At 57.9% G+C, this 20,332-nt stretch overlaps 1 protein-coding gene across 2 annotated transcripts; it reads right to left on the bottom strand.

Moving 5' to 3' along the window:
* Positions 1–310: 310 nt before the first annotated feature.
* On the bottom strand, positions 311–20,102 carry GTPBP1 (GTP binding protein 1). Of its 2 annotated transcripts, XM_036762146.1 has the most exons (13): positions 19,866–20,102; positions 16,502–16,613; positions 7,493–7,673; positions 6,369–6,717; positions 5,321–5,444; positions 4,623–4,737; positions 3,778–3,922; positions 3,506–3,688; positions 2,706–2,841; positions 2,093–2,271; positions 1,427–1,624; positions 1,099–1,140; positions 311–641 (listed from the first exon to the last, which is right to left on the bottom strand). In XM_036762146.1, exons 1-13 carry the CDS (start codon positions 20,055–20,057, stop codon positions 549–551), a joined length of 2,049 nt encoding a protein of 682 aa, XP_036618041.1. In that variant the 5' UTR covers positions 20,058–20,102; the 3' UTR covers positions 311–548. The 2 variants fall into 2 exon arrangements, with proteins under 2 accessions (XP_036618041.1, XP_036618042.1); XM_036762147.1 differs by lacking the exon at positions 1,099–1,140.
* Positions 20,103–20,332: the final 230 nt, after the last annotated feature.

Here is a 20,332-nt window from a genome sequence, read left to right as displayed (position 1 = left end):
GGCCATTCGTGCTGCCAGGCTCTCAAGAGAAGGGGAGGGTCCCAACTTAAAGGGCACAGAGTGTGGTGCCCCCCAGCTCTCCCTGCCCTGCCTCAGGCCCCATAAATCTGAGAACCTCTGAGAATGGTTATAGGCAAATGGCCAAGGCAAGGGGGTAGAGGAGAGGGGTCTTGTTACCTGGCCCAACTGCCTTCATCTTCACACACACACACACACACACACACACACACGTGCACACACACACACACACACACACACACACACGCTATATATATATATATATATATATTTATATATATAATAAAAAGGAATAAAAACTAAGGGCCCAAGATGTACAAAAATGTGTCAGGGAAAGGGAAGGCAGAAGGCCCAGGAGGAACGTGGGGGCTGGTTGGTCCCACCCTCCTCTGGCCCCTTCTTGAGCTTATAAATTACAATCCCAGGGGAAATGTGGGGAAAGGGAGGGGCAGAGGGGGCATGGGCCAGAGAGGGCACGGAGGTGGACAGAAGGATCCTGGGGGAGGCCAAGTCATGGAGGCAGGAGGGGCTCAGCAGCCACTGGCCGGCATCACGCAGGCCCCCTGGGACTTCACTTTGTGCCGCTGGCCACCCCGTCGACGGCCCCCACTGCTGGGCTTGGGCTGCAAGAGAGAGAAGGGGGAGCCTCAGCGAGGAAGAGGGGGAAGGCTTCCAAGGCCCCTTCTGGGGCCACGTGGCTTGGACTTATGCAGGCAGGGGGCAGGCAGGGAGACAAAGACTGTGAGTCAGGAGCCCCATGGACTAGTTCATGGCACATGCCACTGGCTAGAAGACCTCAGGAAGTTTTCTTCATTTCTCTGAGCCTATTCTCCAGTCTCTAAAACAGGAGCACGCCTCCTCCCATCGGGCTCGTGTAAGGAAACGTGCTTCACAGATTACAAAGCTAAGGAAATTCTGACACACAGGCAGTTACTACCCTGGTGGTCAGGAGACCAGCGGGGCAGGCCAAAGAGGACAGCGGCGAGCCAAGCGCCAAGGGACACAGAGAGCCAGACAAGCAGGCAGCGGCGGCGGGCAGGGCTGCCCTCACCAGCCAGCTCCCCAGCACACACTGAATACCTTGGTGCCCTCACGACCAGGGGGCTCTTCATCCTGGGCAGCCTGGTGGGAAGGAATGTTGAGAGAAGGGGAGAGAAGAGATGAGCGAGAAACAGAGAGAGCGTGAGAGAGGGACCAGAGGAGAGAGCGTGGCAGGCGTGGCAGAGGCCCCAGGCCAAGTGACAAGCTCCTGCAGGAATCCTCAGGGCAACCCAGGAAGAGGCAGGCATCAGAAGCTGGGGTGAATGGGCAGCAGGACGGGGGAAGAGCAGAGGAAGCATCCACGCCCGGTCTGAGCCCCCACCCCCCTGGCCTCGAGCCCCGCCAAGAGCGAAGGGAGGCTGCCTACCTGTGGCTGGAGGACACTGGAGGGCGTGGGCTGGGTAGCCCCTGGCAAGGGAGCTTCCTCTCCAGGAGGTCCCCCTGCTGCCAGCCCACTAGGCGGGCCCCCATCGTCTCGTTTAGTCAGGGGCCCCTTTTTTGTCGACTGCATCTTGATCTGCTGGGGTTTGGCATTCATCGGGGAGTTGTTGGTGGTCTGGAGGAGCTGAGAGCAGGGAGAGAAGGAGGGGCTGGTGGCTGCCCGTGCTGGGCAGGGCAGAGGCCCAGGGGAGATGGAAGCACGAGCAGCCCTTCCCATCCTGTGCCCTCCAGAGCTCTCCTCCTCTCCCCTTCTTCCTGGGCCCTGCACCCTCCCCACCTACGGCTGCTACAAACCCTTCCCGGGCACCCACGTGCCCTCTTGACCCTCCCTCCTGTGCAGCCAGAGACACCAAGGGCCTCAATGTCTGCCCATCCTCTCCTCCCAAGAGCTGCGGGCCTGCACAGGACCAGCATTCCTGCCTCAAGCACCAGGCCCCTGGTGAGCTCAGCTAGCATCACTGGACAAAGAAGGAGGAGGGCGGCTCTCCCCTCTACCCTTGGGGCAACAGCTGGCTTGCATCTCCCTCTCAGCACCTCCCCCTCCTCAGCCCAGACCCACCCCTCCCCCCCAGGCACCGGGCACAGACCCAACCTTGGTGATGGTGCCCACAGCTTTGGTGCGGCCTTCTCGGAACACCAGCCTCTGGTCTATGTGCAGATACTCGGGTGTCTTGATGAAGCGAAAGTGAACGGTGGCCTTGTCCCCGGTACGCAGACAGTCTTTGTCCATGCTCAAAATGGTGGCAGTCTGCCGGATGCTCCCACAATGCACTGCCACAGGGAGGGGGAAATGGCTAAAGAGGGTGGGGACCCAGCTGACTTTGGGACGGACTAACATCATTAAATGGTGGGCCTGGAGACGTGCGCTCCACAACAACAAATCACGATAAACTAGGGCTCTGCCCTCTAAGGAGAGGGGCCAGCCTGCAGATGTGACCAAGGTCCTGCCCAGTGGAAAGGGAGAGGAGAAGGACAAGCTCAGTGCTCTTTGGACCCTGGACCCTCCCTTTGGTTTGCCAGCTCTGAACACCATCCCCCTAAAGACAGCAGCAGGGGCACGTGGCAGGATGGGAGGGAGCCGCAGCTGGAGGGTGGCTACCCCAGGGGAGGGGGGCTGCCGCAGGGAAGGAGGCTCCCTCAGAGGAGGGGGCCTGCCCCAAGGAGGGGGGTTGCCGCAGGGGAAGGGGAGCCGCCTGTTCACCTACCCATTGCCTGGTATCGTGGGCTGATCGTCGTGGGGTGATGGAGGACCAGGATCTCTGCCTCAAACTCCCAGGAAGCTTGGGGATTCAGACGTGGAGACACCATGACCATGCCTTTCCGTATAGAGGAGCGCTTAATCTGAAGAGTGAGGGCACCAAAAGGAGCACTCTGAGACTCCCCAAGCCCTCCATTCAAGAGCAAAGGCGCTCTGATGGGTGGCAACCTGCCTGGGATCCCAGAGCCCCTCAGGAGAGGGCCAGAGCCCCAGCCTTCCAAGTGCTCTCTCTGCCCTTGGGCATAATCCTGCACTGGCAGCCCCCGGCAGGGCTCCGCCACCCCCAGCCCGGCTTGGCCGCCCCCAGACCAGCTCAGCCACCCTCTCTCCTGCTCTGTGGCCAAACAAGAGCCTCCCCAACTAGGACCAAGCCTCAAAAGCCCCCAAGGGGGCTCGGTGGGGGGCCACATTCATTCTAAACCAGGGCTTCTTTTTTTGTTTGTTTGGTTTTTTTGTTTTTTTTGTTTGTTTTTTAAACCAGGGCTTCTTAACAATCTCAGTGTCTCCTGGGTGGTCAGGCTGGTGAAGCCTACGGAGCCCTTTTCAGAACCACACTGTTAAATGCACAAAATAAAATCTATAGTATTACAAAGGAAACTTTCATTTAAAAAAAAAAACCCAAGCTCCCAGGTGCTGGGCTTAGACTCCTACCTTCATCTAAGACCTAAACCTGAGGTTGGGGAGAGACAGGTGTGCCCGACTCCACCTGGGCCCTGCACCTCATTGGCTCCATGCTCCCGGCCTCACCTTCTTCAGAGCAAAAGAGGCTGTCTGGCCTCCTCGAACCTCCTTGACAGGCATCCTCTTGCGGTGGATGGACTTCACTGCGATGGACAGGAAGTTCCCCAGGGGGTCGGGGCCCAGCAGCAATGTGTCATTCAGCTTGATCAGGCCCCTCAGCGTGGTTCCTGACACCACCGTCCCCACTCCCTGGAGGGGACAGAGCAGAGGTGGAAGGTCCCTCTCAGCCATCTGCTGGGCACCTCCCCAGGCCCTGACTGCAGCCCCAGGCCTCTCACCGGCACAGAGTATGTATCATCAATCTGGAACTCAGCGGGCTCGTCCTCCCGGTAACTGGTGCGTGGGGACAGCAGGTTCAGAAACATCTTGAGCAGGTCTAAATTCTCTCCTGTAACATTGGAGATCTGGAATATGGGGCACATCCTAAGCAGAGAGTGAAGAAAAAATGAACAGAGGCCAGCTGAAGTGGCCAGCTCCTTCCTTGGGAGCTCCCAAGGGCTGGACACTGGCAAGCGCCCACTGCCAAGGGATGAGAGGAGTTGCACATCCCACTGGAGATAGGTGCTGGGCTCACTGCCCTGATACAGCGTCATCAGCCTCAGGGAAGGCAGAGGCATTAACCAAGGGAAGGAAGCAGCAGCCTCTAGTCCCACAAAGGGACTGCCCGCTTCTCCAGGCCTGGGGCCCAAGGAGCCACAACTGACCAGTCCCAGAGGGAGCAGAGCCAAGGGAGAGCCAGAGCTGCCACAGATGCAGCAGAGGAGGCTGGAACCAACCACGTACCTCATCTCTTCCAGCTGCCTCCCAGCCCTCTTGTGAGAAAACTAGGCACTCACAAACTACCAAGGACTATTTCAGCGTGAGCCTAGGCTGGGGCTGGCAGAGGACAAGGGCAGCCATGGCAAATGGCCATCTGATTCAGGAGAAGGCCAAAGGACCCTAAGGGTTCAGAGGAGGAAGAGATGCTTCTGGCTGGGGGTATGAGGGAAGACTTCCCGGAAGAGGTGGCGTGTGAACCAGCCATGGGAGAAGGGCCAGAGAAGGGGCCAGCTCTAAGAGGCCCATGGCCACAGGCTCCCAGCCCAGGGCACTCCTCTCCTCACCCCACCCGTGCCCTCATTACCTCTCTGAGCTGAAGTTGGACGCGGTCACAATCACATCATCCTTGCTCTGCACCAGGACGGGGATCTTGCGGCAGCCGGGAGACTTCAGCAGGCGCTGTAGCAGCTTCAGGGTCTCTTAAAGGGAGAAAGGGAACAGAATTAGGGTGCACAGCTTTGGCGAGGGGAGTGATGCACTCTTCACTGACGCAAGCAGGAGACAGTCAGACCACTGGGCAGGCAGATAAGGGTTAATGGCCACAATGACTAAAGGGGAAGAAAGAAGGGTGTGGATCCAAAGAGGACGACGTTCTTCCTCAGCAAACCTGTCACCTCCCAAGGGGATGGGGAGCCACATATGTTAGTGTGAACAAGACAAGGTAGACAAGGGAGAGAGTCAGGAGAAAGCCTTCTCACCCAGGAGAAGTGAGGGCAGGCCTCGAAAGGACAGGGGAGGAGAGGCAGAGCCAAACCTGAGGGAAGGGAAGCAGCAGGAAGAAAGCTGGAAAGGCAGGTTGGTGCCGGGCCCTGGCACACCTTCCACACCACCTCACCTGCCTCTCTGCTTCCAGCCCGTTGCCCCTGGCTCCCCCTACAGGATCTAGAGGGCAGACATTTCCAGGCCAAGATCCAAACAAGAAATGAGAAAGGAGAAGATCCCGGCTTGCTGGAGGGAGCCATATGGGTGGCCCCCCCAGCAGAGGGGAGGCCTCCCAATTACCTTGCAGGATGTTGGCCGGACACATGTCAATCTTGGTGACCACGACAAAGACAGGAACATTGAGTGCCAGTGCCAAGCCCAGGTGCTCCTTGGTCATGCCCACAATCCCAGCATTGCTGCCCACCTGCCACAGACAAAGAAAGGAACCGTGAGTAGGAGGAAGGCCAGGGCAGAAGCCCTTTCCTAGGGGCAGCCTTCAGCACTGGAGTCACAGGTGCCAGGGTAAGCCCAGGAGCAGGAGATCAGACACTGGCAGCACCCAGCACAACTAGGACGCCAGGAGGACATGGGGGCCAGTCACATCATCTGTGTGGAGAACTCTCTCCACCAAAGCAAATAGGCAAGTCAAGTGGACAGTGATCATGGGCACTCATTAAGAAGGAAGGACCCTTGGCTGGGTCCACCCAGCCAGAGTGGGTCAGAGGCAGGGAACCAAGTAGCCCCTCTGCCAACAACTTACACAAGAAGCCCAATGATACAAGCTGCAGATTAGAGAGACTCAGAGGACCCAACAGAGATGAAGTCTGGGTAGCCCAGGGTATAGAAGCCCCTGCCCCCTCACAGCCGGCTTCTCAACAGCCCAGTGAGCTCAGGGGCACAGGTACAATGGTCCCCATTCTGCACATGAAGAAACAGAGGCCCACAGAGCAAACAGCTTCTAACAAGTCAGTGGCTGAGCCCAGATTCCGGGGCCCCAAAGCACAATGTCCCTCAACGCACAGGAGGGAAGCCAGACAGAGGTTGGGAAGATGCTGGGGGCCTCCTGCTGCCCCAGTCCATCACTTCAGCACCCCAGAAGACTTATGACCTCAGTCAAAATGGCAGTGACCCAGAGGGGAAAACAAAGTGAAAGCTTGTAGCTCTGGCATCGCTGGCTCCTGACATCCAGTCCAGCCCATTCACTCTTGGGCCATCTATAGTCCTGACGTCCTTTACCCCACAAAACCCGCCAAGTGCCCTGTCTTAGACAAGGCCAGTTTACATACGCTCGACACACCCGGACACGTTCTTGGCCAGCTGGCCTCCAACAAAAGCCCTTCACACTTACCATGAGCATGCAGAAGTCAGGCAGGTGGCCGGTCATGCCAAAAACAGTCGTCTTCAGATACTTCTCGTGGCCGGCCAAGTCTATGAACGTGATGACCTTGGTGGACTTCTCGCAGATCTTGGTCCACTCGAGGCTGCCCCCGTGGCTGTCGGGCTTGTTCACCACGTTGCCCTCGCTGTCGAAGCCCAGGATGTCGTTACCCACACTGCTGGTGCGGCCAGACTCCATCTCGTGCTTGTGGCGGAAGAGCTTCTGCCGAGCGAAGCCACGGCCGTTGTCCAGCTCCCCGTGCGTCAGGACGCCCAGCAGCGTGCTCTTCCCTGCGTCCACATTGCCCACCACGGCGACCCTGCATGAGGGTGTGAAGGTGGGGGGATAGATGTGAGAGGAAGAAAACACACATCCCCCCATGTCTGCATCTAGGCAGCTCTCTGCACCCAAGCCTGCCAAGGCCTTCTGCCTTCAGGAAGGAGATGCTCTGGCCCCCTGCCTGTCTGGGCCATATGCCCATGGACAAGCCAGGTCACAAGCCTGGCCCGCACCAGGGAATCTCCCTGGGGCTATGGCCAGATGGGCTGCCATTGGCACCCATGGAGGGAGCTCCCATGTGGTTGAACTCGGGGTCTATGAGAAGATGGAAGCTGGTATGGCCAGAGCCAAGGAGGTATAGCTCAGGCTGACTGGTGGGTGCTCCCAGAGGCCTCCCTCCCCCTTTCATCTCCAAAGCCACTGGGAAGTGCAGCCCCAACACAAAGCTCCCTATTTGTCCTTCAGGCCTCCTGGGGAACTCCCCCTTCCCCAGCCTTGGTCTCTGGCTCACTGGCTGATGAGAGGACAAACAGTCTAGGAGCAAAATGTTCCTCCCAAAATGGCCCCACTTCAGTGCCACCTTTCCTACCATCCCTTATCTCCTGGCCCCCCCCCAAACCCAAATCCTGATGGGAAAAGGAAAGGAACCTGTCCTTCCTGCGGCTGGTCTATGCACTCTTGGCAACAAGCACGAGAAAGCGAGTGGGCCAAAGCGGAGACACGCAAAGTCTCTGGGCGTCGTCCACGGCAGATCGAGGGAGGGCCCGAGGGCTCCATCCTCCTTCGGGCTGGCACTGTACCCGTCACCTCCTCACCTGACCTCCAGGAAGTCATTGTCTCCAACCCGCTTGCGGACAAGGTAGTCACGCACTCGGCCGCCGGCCTCCTGGTGCTCTCGGAGGAGGATAACATCCGCCTCCATCTGCTCGGCCATGCTCTTCACGGTAGCATATGAAGCCTCCATGTCGGCTTCACTCAGCCCATACTCGGTCCCGTCTGCAGAAAGGCACTTCCATTCATTCAAAGAATTGACTGAGCCCCCTCCAGCTATCCCCACCAGATAAAGGGCCTTGGTCTGCACCCTCCATGTCCCCTGAAGCCAGCACATGACAAGCCCTAACGCTACTGATGCCAGGAGGGGAGCCAGTACAGAGAGGAGGTGTGGAGGAGGCTGTCAGGCAGCAGACCGATCCCCACTGGGGAAGTCTAAGGCAATCCTCACAGATGCAATGGGTTGAGCCTGGTGAACAGCTCAGGTGAAGCCTCAGGGGCCTGGTCATTCCCCAACCTGTCTCAGCAACAGAAGGATCCACTCGACAATATCTGCCTCACAGACCCCTCCCTTTGACATTCTGGGGAAGCCTAAAGAATCTCTTCTCACACTCCCACATTTTTAAATGCACAAAATAATCTAGATTGGATTGCCAAGGATGCCAATTCCACTGAAATACAAGTATCGAAATATTTTAAGAACAAATTCCCAGACTCCCCCTCATCTAGGCTAGGCAGTGCTGGTGTACGGGGGAGGTGGGCCTAGATGTGGACACCCACAAGGCTGATGAAGAGCCACGGCTGTGACATCAGATCTCTGCCCATGACCTTGGGTTCAAAGTGGGAGGAAGGAAGGAGAGGGACAGCCCTGCTGCCACCAGCCCCTGGGCAGGCAAGAGACACACGAGGCTATGCTGAGTCTGTCCAACCCTTCCCACTGAGGAGAGGCCAACGACTTGCAGGGAGGATCCGGCTTTCCCGCCTCCCATCCCAAGTGTCTGGGGCAGCTGACAGGCTCAGCTGGGTCCTCTTGCGGCTCAGATGCTAACTCTCTTATCTCTCATTGGTGGCTACCGAGCTGCCTCTAAGCCCCTCCCTTCTGACTCAATGAAATCATTCGACGCCTCAGCCTCTCCTCATGGCCCGGAGACCCTTCCTCCTAATAACAACAGCAACAAGGCTTGTTTTCTCATGCTGGGGGGGGGGAAGCACTCTTGACAGCAAGCCTGCGAGGCTGGGCACATGCTGGCCTAGGGGCCTCCATTTGCCAGTCCATGCCCTCAAAGGCCCGGGGATCCTTGGCATCCCTCAGAGTCCCGAACCCTGCAGCTAGACCCTCCCTTCCTTCCAGCCAGCCCTCAGCCCTACTTGCCCCTGCCCCTGCCCCCGGGGGGTTGTGGGGGGCCTCGAGCCTTCTCGGTTCTCCCAGCTCTCCCGGTTTTGGTTCCCTCTCAAACCTGGCTATTCCCCAAAGGCCACAGTGATGATGCCCGACCCTCAGAAGGCCTTCTACCTGTGCCTGACCAAAGCCCAGCTGTCCCACCACAGCGCTGCACTCCTCCTCTCCCATCTGCTCCGAGGGCTCTCCAGCACCATCTTTCCTCTCCCCTGGCCCCCCAGCAGATTCCTCTTCTCCTAAACGATCCCACCACCACTCCCCTTCCAGGCTCCCTGGGGCCTTAACACTCTTCTTTACAGCTTACAAAGTGACTTCATCATAAAAATGGGGAGGGGGAGCCTGGGAGCACATGGTTATGCCCATTTGACTATGGGGATGAGGAAACCGAGGCTAACAGCAGTGACCGATGGTGGCTCCGCTTTCATCCCTCCCCGTCCCAGGGTTCCTCCCTCCCTGGCTGCTGACAGTCCTGCTTGTCGGCTCTGTCCTTGCAACCTCTTTCATCTCCCGCCCTTCTTTGCTGTCCCTGCTGCCCATGGTCATCTCAAACCCTTCGATGGCTCCCCACTACCCACAGGTAAGGCCTCTGTCATTGAGCTCAGCCTCCTCCAACATCACCTCTCATCATTCCCTGATGTTTCGGGCAAATCCTCCTTCAGAAGAACCTTCGGGCCTTGCCTGCCACCTGACAATGGTGCCCTCCAGACCCCCAGGCTCGGCCCCTTGCCCTTCAGGCCTGCGAAGCACTCTAGAGACCTTCACGGGCCATGGAAACGTCAGACATCATTGCTCCAAATGTCCCCTCAGCCCATGCAGAGGTGGCTGCCAGGCTGCACATGGCCTTGCTGGCCACCTTCCTGAGAAATGGGGGAGCCCAGACCCCACCACCCTGCTGTCCAACGGCATCGTTTCATTCTGCCTGGGCAGCAACTTTTGCTCGCCCCCCTGCACCACTGGCCACTGCCCAGACTGCCCCGGCTCTCTAAGCTGCACATCTAACCAAAGTCAATAGGCCCAGCCAGATGCCCCTGAAATGTCTACAAGCAAGAACGAGAGCAGGCTGCTGGGATACCTCAGGGTTCCGAGGAGACAGATCCTGAGCGAGGGGACTCAGACATCTGTCCAAAGGCAGCCAGGGGCCGTAGGACAAGAAGGACCTGGCGTGTGGCTCTGCAGGTGGACTCAGCGACAAAAGGAGATGGGGAGAAGGGCAGGGGTGTATTCTCAGGGGTACTATGAGAGTAAAACCACAACCAGAGGGAAAGCAGGGTGGGCAGAGAGTCTATCCTGGCCCACCTAAACAGAAACAAGATGAGAAGTTTGGGGAACATCCCAAGCCTGGCCCAGAGGCACCCCAGGAGGCTTCATCTCTACAGTTACGGATCTCTCTCCCTCCCTCCCTCTCCTCTCTCCCCATTTATTCTCCCTTTCCCTCTTCCCCTCCCCCTCCTCCCTCCTTCTCTCTCTCCCTCTCTCCATTGGATACTCTTTTCAGTGACTTGGATAAATGAATTTGGAGGTTCCCAGAGCTAGAGCTGGGCCGTAGCCAGCCGGCAGAACGAGGAGGGCGGGAGGTGCCTCAGGGTCCCCTCAGCTCTAGATCTAGGACCTTGTGAATTCATTCAACCCTTCACAGACTCAGCAGGTAATTATGACATGCCAGACACTGGGCTGGGTCCTAAGGACAAAGAGACAAAAAGAAAAGCAGTGAAGTCTTAGCAGAGTGACTAACTGAGGCAGGAGGAAGTCGGGAGCTCTTCCGAACAATGACAGCCGTCCCAAAGTGAAACGGCCCATCCCACAACTGAGCATATGAACAGGCTGTTCTCAAAGGTTGAAATACAAATTAAAACACTTCTGTGGTTCTGTCTAACCCTCACCAGACTGGCAGAGACGGCAGAAAGTCACTAAACTGTAGCTACCCTTGGCTAGGCCAACGCCACCCCAAGAGATCCGAGAGAGAGGAAAAGGAGGCAGCCGTCCACAAGTCTCAGGGAAGCTCCTTCTGTGGTTATAAGGAATGGAAAAGCAAGGCGGTGCCCATCAGCGGGGGAGGGGCGAACATGCCACGCCACAGGAAGGGGACGGAATTCTGTTGCACCCTAAGAAATGATGAAAGGGATGATTTCCAAGAAACTCAGGAAGGTTTCATGTAAACTGATGCTGAGTGAATCGAGCAGAAGTGAGCGACACAGAAAACAAACGACTTTGAGAAGCCAAAGAACCCCAATCCTGGGATGCCCGACCACCACCATGAAGCACGCTGCTGGCCCCTAAGAGGTGATGAACAAGGTGCAAGACCCACTCTGGAGGTCACGGCCATGGTGGGAAGTCATTTTGGTTGCCTACATGTATTTCTTATGAGAGTTATGGGGAGAAGGGAGAGGAAAAAGAGTGGGCAGGGAAAGGGTTCTGAAACCAGAAAAAGGGAACAGAAGGAAGCCCAGAAGGTGTCCCGGACAAGCCCGGTGGCTCTGATAAAGTGAGGTGCTAAACTACTTACGTGCCTAAAAAGAGAAGCAGGCCCTGTATAATAGAGAGCACCACTCCACCCTCTCCATTTCTACAATTGTCATGGAAATACTCATTTTATTTGGTGTTCGTTAAGTTCAGAATAGAAGAGAGACCGTTAACTCAGTTTAAAATAAAATTCCTATTTTAAAAATTTCAACATCAAAGCAGTGAAATGCTCTGCCTAAGCTCTCCATGGCTGGAGAGAGGCCTTCACACAGAGCTGACCAGGTCCATGTTCGGATGTTCTAGAGGGAATTTCTCTCAACTCTAATTCTATTTACGCTGGCAGCAAATGACATCAGCTTGTTTATTCTTGGCCAAGCAGCAACGTCACAATGAACATTTGCAGAGCCTCAAAGCTGGAAAGAAGCTCAACGGGCATCCCTTCCACAGTCCCCAGGAGCCTCTGGGGAAAGGCCCAAAGGAGGGGGAAGGCCACCCACTGGCACCCTCGCCTGTCCCCTGGGGACAGCCCTCCTTATCTGGAAGCCTCAGTCAGCCACTTGGCCGCCCTCCCCGGGGTTTCCTTTGGTCCCTCTGTCCCTAATGCTCAGCCCAGACTCTGGCACATTCATTGTTACTGGCAGAGTTCATGAATGAATTCACCCTGAGGCCCCTCCCCATTTTAACATGTTTTACAGATGCCCAGGGGAGTTGGGTGGCTAAGCCAGGGCTCCTCACTCTGCCTCTGAGGCCAGTGGGAAGGACTGGTCTGGTACCCTGACACGTGCCTGCCCTTCAGATAGCTGAGAGGACTCTCACGTACATCCCAAATCTTCTATTCACTAGGCATTTCTTCACCCATCCAGTCATCCCCAGTCTAAGCAGAAGCGACCAGGGTGGCCCATTTGTCTACACTGGGGTCTGGCCTGGAGCAGGAGGAGGGACGACAGGACTCTGAGAACCCACATCTCTGGGAGCATGTTCCTGCCACATGCAGCAGGGAGCCTCAGTTTCCCCATCCTGTTAAATGGAGCTGCTTCTCCTGGCAGGTACCTGCCCCACTGGATGGTGTGTTATGATAGATAAATGGATGTTTTTCTTCGTCCCTTGCTCTGTCCCAATCTGCCTGCCCCCAGGCACACCCCCATCCCTGCAGCTCTCCTCAGTCCCTCCATCTGGGTGGGGTGAGCACAGAGAGGCTCTAATTAGAGAGGGCAGTGTGATCTGAAAGCCCTTCTACAAAGGGAGGCATTACATCAGGGTCAGGGCCCTAAGGCCATCACTCGCTGCCAAAGTTTAAGATTCCTGCTTCATAAGCACCAGATCCCAGGTTCGGAGAAGCACAAAACATGGTCTGGTTCTTCTGCGCAGGAGACAAGTGCTGCCGTCACAGGGAGGAGGAAGAGGTGGCGCCATCCATCCCAGGCAGCTGAGCAGACAGATGGGAAGAGGGGCCCTGGTAGGGTGTGGAGAGCAGGTCTGACGAGCCTCGCAGCAGCCAGGAGAAAGCCTGGCTATGGGCCCCAGTGACTGGCCATGTGCACAGCTAGCTAGCCATGGCAAATTCGAATCCAGGTCCACCCCAGGAGCTTCACAGTGACAGACTGCTCCAGCTGTCCAAAGAGGAGGGCTCTGGGGCTTGAGCCCAATGTCCCACCTCGTGTGGGAGGAACCACAGTGGCCTCCCAACCCTGAGCAGGGGAGGGCCATGATCATAGATTTTAATCTGGCTGCAGAATGTAGGATGGAGAAGAATGGAGAGATGATGGGGCTGATGTGCTGCTATTCTTCACATGTGACATTCCATTTCCCACCTCAATGCCTTTGCCCAGGCTGCCCTCCCACCTGGAATGCCCCTCTTTCCTCACTTCCAACTCTTGGAATCCAGTTTCCTTCCAAGCTCCACTCAGTCACGTGCTAGACAGAAGCCTTTCCCCCACTCCCCTGTACTTGCTTATCTCCCCAGCATCCAATATACTGCCAGGCAGAAAGAGGCACCAATGAAAATTGCTACTGGATGGCTGGGAAGCAGGTAGCGTGGCCAGGATACCAGGCCTCTCTGGGACCCACCTGGGGCAGCTGGGCTTCCCCCTCATCCTCTAGGCCCCAAGGCCCCAGGCTGACCCTCCTCTCTTTATCCACCATTGCCTGGAGAACTGCTTTGACCAGAGGGCTCTGGACCAGCTTGAACTTGCTCCAGACCTTGGAGGGAGGTTGTCCAGAGAAGGGTTTGACGAGGTCACTTGGCAGCCCCCAGGTCTGAGATTCCCTGGCTCAGCCCCAGGAAGATGACCAAGTTCTAATGGGTCCTTCACTCCTCGGGCCCAGTCAGCAAGCATCCAGGAAGGGGTCATGTGGGCCAGGCCCTGGCTAAAAACAGCAGGATCCTGCTACGTACTGCAGTGTGGATGCTCCAGCTCCACCCAGGGTGAATAGGCAGCAACCTCCTGAGGGGAGGGGACAGGAAGGCTTCTGCAGAAGGCATGATGGATTACTCTGAGTCACCTGAGGGCAGCCAAGGGAGCCGGGGGCGGGGGGGGGGAGGGGGGGGTCGGACAGCCAGGAGAGAACCTGGAGCCGGGAGAGGGGGTATCACATGAAGAACCCCAAATCCAACAAAGTGAGTGTTGGGAAGTGGTACCACTCCTACTCCTCTGCCAAGGTCCAAGCGCAGACAGAAGGATAAGGACATACTAATGAGTATTTTGCCACCATGTGGTGCTTTTGGATCAAAGGGACTAATTGGCTGTGTGATGCTAGATTGGAAAAGGCCATTGAGAAGCCACATGAAAGGGGGCTGACCACAGTGGTCCTGGGGATCCAGCCTTCCAAAGGCTCTCCCAACACCGGCCACATCCAGAGACACTGTGGCACCAGGAGTCCCTGGAATTGGGAGCTAAGGAAACCATAGTCCCAAACAGCGAGGCAAAAAGGGGTTGGCCACTGCCTCTGATGGGCTGGTGGAGGTCGCCAGTGGGCTTATCCTCCTTGCCCGTGAGGTCAGTGCCTGACATGTAGAGAGGCCCTTCCTTGCAAAACTGTCTCCTTCATTTCCATACTACTGTGCTAGACTGGTCTAGTCCCTTCTCTCTGACCCATCCTTGCTCCTGGCTGGGGTCTCCCCTGGGTGCCCCAAGGCTCTGTCCCCAAGGGCGTCATGCTTCACATTTTCTCTAATCATAAGGCATCCACTGTCACTTGTAGGAAGATGACTCCCATTTTTAACTGCCTCACCCAGTCCCTGATACACGGCAGGCCCTCACAAACGCTGGATGAACAAATTTCCCAGCAGAGAGATCCAAGAAAGCTCCTGAAGGATGGAGGCATGCCAGTAAAGGTATTAAGACTGCACAGGACTTTGCGAGGCAGAAATGCAAAGTTAGGGAAGAACATGCCAGACCAAGAAATGGCCCAGGAAAGAGGGGTCCTCAGAGAGAAAGGCGGCAGGCCTGGTCCTCTGGTCCCTGGAGAGTGACACCATCGACGTGGCTGTGAAGGAAGAACATCTGTTCATTGCACGTGGCCCAGACTGGAGGGAAGGCAACCTCAGAAGCAAGGACAGCGCCTCGAAGCTCTCGTGATCCAGCCGGCGGGAGCCAGCAGGGGCGCTTTGGAGAGCTGATGGGGCCCCACCACCAGGGCTCAAATGAGGCCTACTTCACCCCAGACCTATTCAGCGTGAGGATTCACTTGTTTGTTAGGAGGGAAGATTCTAGAGTGAGGGCAGGGGAGTGCTGGAAAGAGTAGCTGGCAACTGGCCGGGATGGAAAAAGAGAAGCAGGGATACATTTCAAAGGGCAGGCAGAGGAACTGCAGGCTGAGCTGGAAGGAGCTTCTCCCACTTCTCGGCTTCCTCCAGCATGGTCTGCATTGCTCCTCCCTGGATGGAATCACAGCCCCACTGCCCTTCACCCACTGCATCCAGAGGTCCATCCTGGCAAGGACCTTGCCTTTGACACACACCCCCACTCAAAGACTTGGTGAATGAGTGTGGGACCCTGCAGTGTCCTCATTCTGGCCCTCTTTGTGCCAAACTAAGGTCAGAAATGAAGCTGCTCCTTTAACAAGCCCCCCCCACCCCCAATCTTTCACCAAAGGCAGGAGGGTGGCAGATGGCAGGGCTGGGCCTGTTTATGGTCACTGGCATGATGCCCTGCCTATCCTAGCCAGGGAAGAGAATGCCAGGATGCTGAGGAGGGATGAAGGTCTCACTTCTGCTGGAGGGCAACAGGGAGTCAGGCCTGTGATGGAACCTCTGGGCCTGGGGACTCCCTGATCTTCCAAAGCACCAGGCACTACTTTTAAGGAAAGCCACAAGGTGAGGAGCAGCAAGTGAAAAGAGAGTAGTCCTGTCTCCCCCAATGCCCACCCAACAGACTCTAACAAAACTCTGGAATGGCAGACCCACATTCATTCACAGGCCAGCAGAGAACAGGTGCCTTACCAGGAATGTGGGAACTGGGGCCCAGCTTGGGGCTGACAAGAATCCGACTCAGCCAGGAAGGGCTGGGCCCATTATTGCTCTTGTCCAGGGTCATGGGCAGAGTCAAGCCCTGTTGTTCTCTGATGATCCAGGCTTCAAAGGGAGCCGCCATCAGGGGCTTGGCGTCCCATCGCTCCTTGACCTCTCAGGCGGGGTGCCACCTGACGGTACTGCCATAGCCACACTGGCAAGCAGGAAGGTGACCTGAAAACTGTGCCTTTCTGCCCCACAATACTAATGACCCCATGAGACCCCTACCCGCCTCTCCGGCCTTCAGCCCAATTAATGCACAAGGCCATGGGCTAGAATCAGCAAGGCTCAGAGAGCAACGTGCCTAGAGGTCTTTGGAAAGGGAAAATCAGGAGGGGCAGAGGGAATATTTTAGCTGAAAGGAGACCACCAAGAAAATCTTGCTTTGAACTCCTGTCTGCATTTGCTGCAACCCCAGGGGAGGCCAAGCCTTGTGACGCCAGCCAGGGTCTAAGTACAAGCTGGTCACAGGCCATCCCAATGACTGGGGGATAGGTTTGTCCTCCGAGGGCCCACAGAATCTCAACACCAGGCTGGAATAGGGGTGGGGGTGGATTTTCTGCCAGAGAGACTCATGACAACAGTCTACTAAGGCAGGAAGGGGTCGCAATCTGTGGCATCGAAGGGAGTTCCCCCCCAGCCCACTAATGAAACCATGGATGCTGGAAGGAGAACGGTGCTCACCTGATCCCTGCCCAACGACATAGATGGTCTCTCCGCAGCCCTCGTCCATCCTCTCCCACATCTGCCGGAGGAGGCTGTCATACTGCTCTGAGGTTGGGCTTACTAGCACCAGCTGGAGGAGAAACCAAAAAGCTTAGGACTCCTGGGCACTGCAACAGCGGCCCAGCCAAAGCGGGCAGGAACACAACCCAAAGCTTTCCTCCTGCTTCGTCCCACAGCCCTGGTCCTGCTGCCCTTCTTCATGGACCCACCAGGGCCGGCCTCCCTTTCCCGATTGCAGCCCTGGAGCACAGCCTAGCACGGTGCCTGGCACTCGGGAGGCACCTCCTGAATGTTCTGTCCTTTCTTCATTCACTCCCTGGGCAGTCCTAGCAGAGGAGAGCTGGGCCTCCCTCTATCATGTGCTGCACCTTCTCTCTCCCTATATCCTCAAGGGCTCCCCTAAAAATCTCAGGCACAGCCGGCTCCTCCAGCCACCCACGGCCCAAGTGCCCCCATGCAGCCTTGGGCCCCCCGCTGGGAACAGGAGAGGTCCCTCCAAGGTGAGGAGAACTTCCATCTACCCCAGCTGGGCTAACTTCTGCAGCGCCCTTCGCTACTGGAGGAATACTCCGGAGTGGGGCCAGCTCCAGTGACTGGTCCCTCCTCCAAGTGGGGATCTCTGAAGCAAGTCGCTGGGGGTGCCCCCAGCTGCTCTTAGGGTAGGGAGCTCAGTCTTCTCAGGAGGAACCTACGGCCAACTGACAAAGGGGGTTTTGGTTGTTTACAAAGCAACCATCCTGGTCAGGTTGGGTTGTTTTCAAGAGTTTCTCAGTATAATCTCACATGAGGACACCTCCATCAGCCCTCTGAGATCCCAAGCCACCCATCCCTGAGCCAGTCTGAGAGAAGAGGTGCCCAGATGTCACTCAAAAAGCCCAGCCCGGATGCGTTCCCCCCAACCCTGACTCTGACGGCCTTCCCAGGTGCTCTAACGGCCACCACACACATCTGGGACTCCCTGAGCTACCTCCACTTTAGAGCCAACTAGGAAGCTGGGGAAGACAGAGGCGAGCCTGGCCTGGGCACCACGTGATGGGGGAGAGGCGTAGTCAGGGACAACAGGGGCCCTTCTTATTAGGACTGGCCCTCTGCTCTCCGGGTTAAGTCATGTTAAAGTTCAAGGCTCCCCGAAGGTCACACACATACAGTACACAAAAGTCAAGCCCTGGGTGGGCCATACAGGTGGTATGACCCTGGCACTTGGTGGGGGGGGGGGGGGGCGGTGCAGGAGGTAAGAAAGATGACTTGAGTTCTCTGCACCCAGCACAGACACATCTCCTTCAGACTCTCCCCTGCCACCAGGGCTTCCTAGGCAATGGTGTGCTCTCTCCTCCTCTCTCCTCTCTCTCTCCCTCACTCTCTCTCTCTCTCCACGTCTCTCCCCTGGGCCCCTAAAACTACTCATTGCTTTATAAATGTGCTTCAACCCACATGATCTCAGTTCCCACAGGGGAAGGAATTTGCCCAAGGCTAGGCAGCTTCTAAACATCAGTGCTTGGATTTGAACCCAGGTCCTCTGACTAGAGTCCTAAAGGAGGACACTTGGAAGGGGCAGACACTCTGAATGAGAAACTAGCTTGCACTGTTACAAGCATGGCTTCCTCCTGCTCGGCTTCTGGCCAAGACTCCAAAATCTCTGAGATCTGTGAACACCTGCCAAGGCAAGGGGACCCTCTTCAGCCCCCCTGACAACAACAGTGTCCTAGCAGAGAAAGAGGAGGTGGTAGAAAGCAGGGACTCCACCTCCTATGTGCTGCTCTTCCTCAGTTTACCCAGGTAGTCCTCAGTTGTCCTGGGAGGAGGGAGAATTGCTGGTGCCCTGGGGAGGGTGCATCTCCTCTCTCTGGTAACTAGATGGTGAGCTGGCAGGCCCACGGGAGGGTATAAGCAGTGAGGGCAGGCTGTGGGAGCAGGAGAGCCAGGGAGAAAGACCACTGAATGAATCGGGTTGCTTGGCTAGGGGCCAGGCCTGGCTCCTTAGGAAGGTGAGGCCGGGCACCCTGGAGCCGGCTCCCAGCTGCCTCCCAGGGATGTGCCAGCACCCCCAACAAGGTAGGCAGGGCTCCATCACCTTGGAAGCACACATGGCAGAAGGCAGGGGTGGGTTTTCCTCCCCTCAGATCATCAATAAATATTCAAGGAGGCCCCCCTTCATGGTCCTTAAAATAACCTGACTTCCCACTGCCGCTCCCCCCAAGGGGCATCAGGACACCTGTGCCACCACCCTGAGCAACTTCCCCAGGACCCAGTCTAGTCCCCAGAGTGACAGGGGTGGGCTCAACACCCCAGGGGTCCCTGGGCCCTTGTCTCCAAGCACCCCGAGGATCTGCCACCGCTGCCCTTACATCTACAGGGCATCCCTAACACCCCACGGCCCCCTTGGGGCATCATGGGCCTCTACGGGCCAGGGTCAGGTACTGTCCCAGCTGTCACCAAAGAGGCAAAGCCAAGAGGGTCACCCTGCGCAGGGGGCAGCAGAAGAGGCCTCCCCAGGTCCGAATCTGGCAGGTCCAGGTCAGCGAGGCGCCCAGGTTCTGTGAGCCCTGAAAAGCAGGGCTCACACCCCCCCCACGCCCCCCCCCCCCCCCCCCCCCGCCCCGCCGGCAGGACCTGCCAGACTGGGCCGGCAGGGCGTGAATCACACCACCAGCGGGGTGACCTGCCCCGGCTCACTCGGCCCTCCCTGTGGGACCCCGGGTCTTGGGAAAGGCAGCCCCCTCTGCGGGCCTCAGTTTCCTCCTCTGAAAAACAGGGGGCTGGGACAGTCCAAGGCTCCTTCCAACTCTCCTCTAGTCCCCCCCACCCCTGGGCCTCAGTTTCCCCCTCTGTAAAACAGGGGGCTGGACCCTTGGCCGCCCCAGCCCCCCTTCCAGACCTAAGCTGGAGGGGGGGATGCCCACGTGGCGGGGGGTGGGGAAGGCGCACCAAGGGCTTATCTTGGGGGGGAGGCAGTGGGGGAAGAGGGCGGGGCAGGGGCTCCCCTCCCACCGGATTCCCGATAAGCCAGCTGCCAACCCTGTGTCGAAAGGACTGACGCTTCGAAGGTGGGAGACCCCGACACAACGGAGGGGTGCGGGGAGGGTGCCCCCCTCAGTTTTCCCAGGGCCTCAGTTTTCCCCGCCTGCCGCGACAGCCGCGGCCGGAGTCCGGCTGGGGGCCCGTAGGGGCCGGGGGCCCAGAGGGGGCGGGGCAGCGCGCCGTTGCCATGGCGTCGCCCCCTCCCCGAGCCCTCCCGGCATGCCCCGCGCCGGGCCTAGCACGCCCCCCCCCCCTCCCCCTCGCGCCCGCCCTCCCGGCCCGAACCCTGGAGGAGCCCGCGCACCTTGCTGGTGAGGTCCAGCTCGGGCTCGCCGTTGAGCGCCTCACCGTCCTCGCTGCAATCGGAGTCGAAGCCCGTGTGGAGGCGGGCGGCGGCGGCCGCGGCGCGGGCTGTGCCCGGGGGACTGGGTTCCGGCGCAAACATACAGGCCGGCACCGGCGAGCCCATCGGGGAGCGGCTTCGCTCCGCCGCCATCTTCACTCGCCTCGGCTGCCTCGCCTGCCCCGCCGCCGCCACTGCCGCCGCTGCCACCGCTGCCGGCCTCTCGGCCCGCCCCGCGCCCGCTTCATTTGACTAATTTATGCGCGGCCCCGCCCCCTCCCCCCCCCCCCCCTGCTTCCGCGCAGCCGCCGATGCCGAACCGGGGTTTCTGCGCAGCTACTACCGGCCAGGGGAGGGGAGAGGACGGAGCCTGGGGAGGGGTCCGCTCTTGAATAATGGAGCGGCAGCCCGAGCCTCCAATGGCGGCC

This window comes from Trichosurus vulpecula, chromosome 5, assembly GCF_011100635.1.
Source record: "Trichosurus vulpecula isolate mTriVul1 chromosome 5, mTriVul1.pri, whole genome shotgun sequence".
Taxonomy (NCBI): Eukaryota; Metazoa; Chordata; class Mammalia; order Diprotodontia; family Phalangeridae; genus Trichosurus; species Trichosurus vulpecula.
This window is presented reverse-complemented; position numbering and strand designations above follow the sequence as displayed.